Source organism: Myxine glutinosa, chromosome 9 (assembly GCF_964187855.1).
Source record: "Myxine glutinosa chromosome 9, kmMyxGlut1.1, whole genome shotgun sequence".
Taxonomy (NCBI): domain Eukaryota; kingdom Metazoa; phylum Chordata; class Myxini; order Myxiniformes; family Myxinidae; genus Myxine; species Myxine glutinosa.
In genome coordinates this window covers 22,783,249-22,790,781 of record NC_136269.1, presented here as the reverse complement: position 1 = coordinate 22,790,781, position 7,533 = coordinate 22,783,249, and the positions used below count along the sequence as shown (strand labels likewise).

Genomic DNA, 7,533 nt, shown 5'->3' with positions numbered 1-7,533 from the left:
AAAGTCAACATCACGCAAGTTTTCCAATCACGTGTGGTACTTGTCACAGGAACTTGTTAGCTTGGCTTTCTTCGACAGTCGGGTCAGTTCGGCAACCAAGAGACTGATGGTGAGTGCCATGAAGAATGAAGAAGACCAAGATCAGGATCATTCCAAGTGAATCACTGTTGCTCTTTATTCATTCAAGGACAAGAACTTGGAAGATTTCGTCACAGCATGGTCAATGAAACTTCTGCGAATGATGGAACTTCCAGATGGATTTCTCGCGGTTGATCCAGACTTGTGGGATGACAGAGACGACTACAAGCAGGCTGCAGAAACAGTCAACTCTCTAAAAGTTGTCAATGACTACACTGAACGTGGAGTGGCACTCATTCAGGAGTACAGTGGGTTGATAACCCGCGATGAAACTCAGCTGCAATTCCTGCTGCAAGTTGTCGAGGACCATCGCAGAATGTACCCTGATAGCAGAAAACATACACTGTCCGGGATGCCATGAAAATAATAAATTTGGGGTTTGCTGGACATTGTCAGACTGATACTATGAACTCTGTCAGAAACTGAACAAAGAATTCACTATTAACGTGTTCAAAAATAAATACTGTGTTCAAGTGTGTTGTTTAAAATAAATTAAGATATAGTCTGATATACTCGTAATTCGTTGAATTTTTATAATTTTCATAATGTTTGCGGCCCTTGAGCTACCCCTAAACATAATAATTTAGTGCTCAAATCTTTTATACAGTGTTTCTATATTATATGGAACAGATTAAGGGGGTAAGACTTTCAAAAATAAAAGTTTAGTTCTTTTTAATTTTTAAAGCTCCACCGTACTCTGGAGGCAGGAAAGTGAATGACAGAAACCACACGTGTCAACACTTTATGCCAGTACTCCTGCCCTGAGCGCTGATGTTTGATTAATAAAGAATCTACACATCCAGTTTCTTTATGCCGAATAAAATACGCCATCATGCACTTGCGATGTTCTTTTCCATTTTCATGTTCTACAATAAGATTGCTGTGTTTCCAGTCATTTACGCGTTTAAAACATGGGAATTCTTCCGGATTATTTGTAGATAATTAGACTTCAACTCAACTTCAACAAGAAGTGCGTGACGTCATTCAACAAATGGCAATCGGGATGCGCTGTGAAACTTGTTTCGTATTTTACACAGTGAATAAATGAGTGGAAATCTTAATGAAATAAGGTCAATGCATATTATACCATTTGCATATAAAATGAAATGTAATCTGCTACAGTCTTATTTCGTAACTTAATCCCAGGCCTTTCCAGCGAGAGGTCGAGTAATTATCCACTCTGCCAAGAGATCTCTCATGAACAATATGGCAGCATGGTGCCCCTAGAATCGTGGGGCCCCTGGGCAACTGGCCAGTGTGCCCATGCCTTAAGGCGGGATTGTGTTTGTGTGGTATTATAGTACTCGTGGGGTCACCCGTGGGAATCCCATGGGCATGGACTTGTGTATCATTTGTACATCTTCATTTTGTACATCTTCAGTTTTACAAAATGGTTACTGGCAATATATCAGATCCACAAATGATGTAATCTACACAATGTATTTACTTCTGATAACATGTGAATGCATGTGCGTGCACATGGGAAATGCAGATTGAAATGTGTGATTACATCTCATGTAAAATGTGACTTCAAGAGCTCAAATCCTCCACCTCCCCGCCCCCATCCCTCCCACATCACGCTCACTGCACCAGGGAGTGGATCACACACACACACACACACACACACACACACACACACACACACACACACACACACAAGGAGGGGGTGGGTCTCACACACACACACACACACACACACACACACACACACACACACGCACACATATGCACATATATACACATATATACATACACACACACACACACACACACACACACACACACACACACACACACACACACACACACACACACACACACACACACACACACACACGTCAGGGGCGGATCTAAGATTTCCAATAAGGACTGATGAATAAGCAACTGATGAGGGCGAAGCCCCAACGCGAGGGCCGAGGGCTCGAAACCTGTAGTGGGGAGGTGGGGGGGGGGGCATCTGGGGGTCCTCTCCCGGGAAAAATTGAAAATTATACTGCTCTGGATGCGTTTTCCTGCAATCTGGGGAGAAATATTCATGCCTCAATTTTAGACATTTTAAACTCATATCTTTTGATTCGGGGATTGATTTTGAAAAACGGGATTCGAAATTAGACGGAAAACATACACAGTGAGACAGAAAAAGTACTTGTGTAAGTGATAAAACAGAAAGATTTATTTAGCAGAAGTGCTCAGTCATGAGGGTTTATGAATGATTATCCAGAGCATCACATTATGTAAATAATGAATCCACAGTCACTGAAATCTTCTACCCATGGAACAATACAATGGGACCACTTTTAAAATCACCACAGTAGGTGATAAATGTTGCTTCTGGGACACCTCCGTTTAACATGGGAAATCCCTGTCTAATGTCATTTACCCCCTTGTCTTTTTCAAAAATCATAAACACCTCTATTTCTCCCTCTATGAACCTATAATCCTTCTCACCTTATGAACCTATAATCCTTCTCGCCTTATGAACCTATAATCCTTCTCACCTTATGAACCTATAATCCTTCTCACCTTATGAACCTATGATTTTCTTCCTTTATGAATCTATAATCCTTCTAGCCTTCTGAACCTATGATTCTTCTCACTTACATGTAATTTTTACCCTATTCCCCCCACTAGCCCCTTAATGTAGTTCCTTGGACCACTCTGTAGTGTGGCTCATACTTGGTTCTATCATTTATGGTGAAACATTGCATCATCTTTTGTTGAGCCAGTTGCCAACGTGGCACAGGAAATGACAGCCTTGCCAATGACTCAGCCTTGCCTATAAAGGCTCTAACCACACCTTGCTTTTTTAAACACACGTTATGTTTCTCTGGAGGATGAAGCTTTATCAGAAGACAGGTAAGTTGTTTTGTTCTCACGATTAATTATTCATTGTCTTATATGGAACATCATTAACATCCTCTCAATAATTATTGTTTTTTCTCTTTTACAGTATATCTTTATCAAACCTGGTGATTGATGTTGAAAATGAAATCATTGATTTTCACCAACAAAGGGAGAAGTTAAATGAAACTCTTACAGAATTCACTGAAGTTCGGAGGGGTCTTCATAATGAGATGGTTGAGTGTTTAGAAAGCCTCTCTCACCTGTTAATATTATCCAAGGTTGTCTCAACAGAACCAATGACTGACAACGAATTAAACACCTTGTTTGAAATTCTATGCGAGAGGTAAGAGATATAATTAATTATTCACAAACTTCAATCCATTAATTTTCTCCTTTTTATCAAAGTTGGTGGTTGAATAACTGTGTGTTAAAGGTGCTGTGTGGTAAAGTGAGCTGTGTGTTATTTCCTTTAACTAACTGTTTTATTCCAGCATGAAAAGCCAACCAAGCAACATGACGTTTGATGAAACCCAGGGATTTCACAACTTCGACGACCGGAGGAGTTTCAACCAATTTCCTGGTCATGTGAGTTGTGTAGTATAAATGGAGTTTCTCATTTATGGTCCTAGACTGCCCTCATGTGGTTTGGGATGGCACGGCAGGCAAATACTGTGTTTGGTGATTTTAATTTAAAATTCCTTTGTGCCTTTATGGTCCTAGACTGCCCTCATGTGGTTTGGGATGGCACGGCAGGCAAATACTGTGTTTGGTGATTTTTAATTTAAAATCCCTTTTGTGCCTTGCAGACACAAAATAAATCAAACCTGGTGATTGATGTTGAAAATGAAGTCATTTATTTTCACCAACAAAGGAAGGATTTCAATGAAACGCTTACAGAATTCACTGAAGTTCGGAGGGGTCTTCATAATGAGATGGTTGAATGTTTGAACAGCCTCTCTCACCAACAAAGGGAGGATCTGAATGAACCCCTTACAGAATTACCTGGAGTTCCGAAGGATGATGATAGATCAATAGCAGAGACAATAGATGAGATCGATGACTTCATAAAGACCTGGGATTTGAGGTAAGATATATGATTAATTCTTCACAAACTTTGATACTGTGTGTATGTGTGTTATTAAACGGTTTGGTGGATACTTGGATACTGTCTTGCGATTTTGATATCACCAGTGAGTTGGTATTTAAATGTCAACTGTTTGTTTTATTTCAGCATTAAAAGCCAACCAAACAACATGAACTTTGACGATGAAACCAATGGATTTCACAACTTCGACGACCGGAGTGTCAACCAATTTCCTGGTCATGTGAGTTGTGTAGTATAAATGGAGTTTCTCATTTATGGTCTTAGACTGCCCTCATCTGGTTTTGGGATGACATGGCAGGCAAATACTGTGTTTGGTGATTTTTAATTTAAAATCCCTTTTGTGCCTTGCAGACACAAAATAAATCAAACCTGGTGATTGATGTTGAAAATGAAGTCATTTATTTTCACCAACAAAGGAAGGAGTTGAATGAAACGCTTACAGAATTCACTGAAGTTCGGAGGGGTCTTCATAATGAGATGGTTGAATGTTTGAACAGCCTCTCTCACCAACAAAGGGAGGATCTGAATGAACCCCTTACAGAATTACCTGGAGTTCCGAAGGATGATGATAGATCAATAGCAGAGATGATAGTTGGGAGGAGTGTCAACTCATTCCCTGGCCATGTGAGTTTAAAATTTTCATCTTACAATGTGTGTAGTATAAATGGAGTTTCTCATTTATGGTCCTAGACTGCCCTCATGTGGTTTGGGATGGCACGGCAGGCAAATACTGTGTTTGGTGATTTTAATTTAAAATCCCTTTTGTGCCTTGCAGACACAAAAGAAATTTGTGAAGCCAACATGGGAGACAAGAGGATATTATACCTTGGAAGAAACTGAATTTATGGAAGAAACTGAATTTATACCTCATGAAAAATGTTTTATTATAATTTTTATGTTTTTAATGTTATTTCATAATTTTAATTTTATTCGCTTTGTCCAGAATTATTTAATTCTTAATTACAAAAAGAGAATAAAGGGAAAAAAGATGAGAAGATGCGCCCCCCACCCTTGATCCCCCCTCATCCCACCCCTCCCCTCCCCTTGTGTGTGTGGGGAAGGTGGGGGTGGGATGAGGGGGGATCAAGGGTGGGGGCGCACAGGGGTGGGGGATGATGGGTGTGGTCTGTGTGGGTGTGGTCTGTGTGGGTGTGGTCTGTGTGGGTGTGGTCTGTGTGGGTGTGGTCTGTGTGGGCGGGGTCTGTGTGGGTGTGGTCTGTGTGGGCGGGGTCTGTGTGGGCAGGGTTTGTGGGTGGGGTCTGTGTGGGTGTGGCTTATGATTTTTATTTATTTATTTAATTTTTTTTATTACTACTAATTAAATTAGCTAATCTGGGTGGATGAAAGTATGGATGGTTGTTGTTTAATGAATTATCAGTTTTGTTTTTTGTAATTCTTGTGAGTAAAATGAACCCAAGATTTCTTCCCAATTCATATCATATAATTTGTAAGTCCAAGGCATAGTATTCATTACATCAACGATTTTGAATAATTCATTAGTCCATCTCTTTGTATAACCTTTCTCAAAATGACTTTTCCATCTGTATCACCTAGGTATCATCATCATGATATCATGATATTAGTCCTAGGTATCATCATGATGTGTATCATCTGTTTCAATCTGTATGTATCACCAACTTTGAACTTGGGCTTTCTCAAATTAATCTCCTTTTCATATTCTAATTTTGTAAATGTTTCTGATGGTTTTGATTTTGTTGATGAATGAACTGTATTATTGTAATTATCTACAATATCCTGAATAAAATACACCCATTTTTGGGAACCGAGTTGTGTGAATTTTTTATATAATTTCTCTTTTAAAGTACGATTAAAACGCTCAATAACAACTGCTTTTCCTTCATTAAAGGTGCTGTATAATTTAATACCCTCCCCCTTAAGAAATTTCATAAATATTTTGTTATAGAACTCTGTTCCCTCATCGGTCCACAGTTTCTTTGGTTTTCTTTTACTTTTATTAAATATCTGTTGGAAGGCTAACATCAGAGTATAACCTCTCTTGTTTTTCAAAGGAACAACCCAAGCAAATCTACTCCTCAAATCAATAACGGTTAAAGCATACTTGTAAACCTTATCATTTTTTAGTTCGATTAAATCAGCGGACCATATGTGGTCGGTGTATTTAGAATAAACTTTCCTTCTTTTAAACTTTGTGATTATAGGTTTATGTAATTCATCAGCCAAAAGCTCCTCAGTCTTGATGACATCATTAGAGCCTAATAGTTTTTTGAGGGTGAATAACCAAGGCCAAGTTTCAATTTAGCATTTATCAAATTTCTCACAATAAACCTATCAACCTTCTCTCTCAACGTTGGATTTTGTATCAAAGACAAATTATACAACATTTCTCTGTCGGCTTTATGTTTTTCAGTCAACGTAGTGGTTTTCCCATAAGCAATATCATGCTTCATACACACTTCGTCAACCCTATTTGTAGGTTTAGACCAAGGTTTAGGATTGTCAGCCTCATCTAATCTTTTATCCAGGTTTGTTCCAGGACCACAGAAAGAATATCCAGGTAGATGTAGTTCCCCTGGAATTCCAGTTGTTGTAAATTTACTTCCTGACAAAAACTTTTGTATGTCTCCTCCACTTTTAGGAGAGATGAATTGGCACTTTTTAGAGCCTCACACTTGACATATTCCTTTTTGATAAACTCTATTATTTTTAGCTTTAACAAAGGAGATATTTTTAGATTTAGTTTTCTTTTTACATTTGAGACAATAACTCATATTTATTTATGAGAAAAAGTCCTACATAGTGCCAAAGCCTTTTGGGTTTTCAACATATACATTTCTATCTTGATTTTTAAAACATAAAGAATCCTTAGGAATGCCTTCACTCTCTCCTCCATTTATTTACAAATAAAACGAACTAAAGTCAATAACACCAACATCATCAACTATATGTTGTATATCTGCTCTCTGAATTTATTATAGCAAATTTAAAAACCAATATCTTCATAAGAGTCATTAGTTCTTTATTTTCCTCTTCGGTGCGTTGAGATTGATTTATTTGTCGTAATAACTTCAATCTTTCATTAATCTCAGGAATGGTCACATTTTTATGTTTTTCCCCCCTCTCTCTTTCCTCCCTCTCCTCCTCCTCCTTTTTCTCCCTTTCCTCCCTCTCCTCCTTTTTCTCCCTTTCATCCTTCTCCTTTTTCTCCCTCTCCTCCTTCTCCCTTTCCTCCTTCTCCTCCTTCTCTCTTTCCTCCTTCTCTTCTTCAACTCCTTCCTCCTTCTCTTCTTCAACTCCTTCCTCATCCCTTGCTACCCTTGAGATTGAGCCCCAAAGAATATTATACATATACTCATCTGGATTTTGAGATATTCTTGTATCTATAATTATTTTTCTCATAATAGGATACCAATAAGATTTGATGACGATTTCTAAAAGAGTTTTATATTTCATAACTTTGAGAAGTT

The 7,533-nt window shown here is 38.4% G+C and overlaps 1 protein-coding gene across 1 annotated transcript; it reads left to right on the top strand.

The window, feature by feature from the left end:
* The first annotated feature begins 2,972 nt into the window (after positions 1-2,972).
* LOC144893544 (uncharacterized) lies at positions 2,973-4,854 on the top strand. The gene is made up of 5 exons (XM_078784035.1): positions 2,973-3,325; positions 3,474-3,567; positions 3,789-4,066; positions 4,214-4,307; positions 4,439-4,854. Exons 1-5 carry the CDS (start codon positions 3,213-3,215, stop codon positions 4,775-4,777), a joined length of 918 nt encoding a protein of 305 aa, XP_078640161.1. The 5' UTR covers positions 2,973-3,212; the 3' UTR covers positions 4,778-4,854.
* Positions 4,855-7,533: the final 2,679 nt, after the last annotated feature.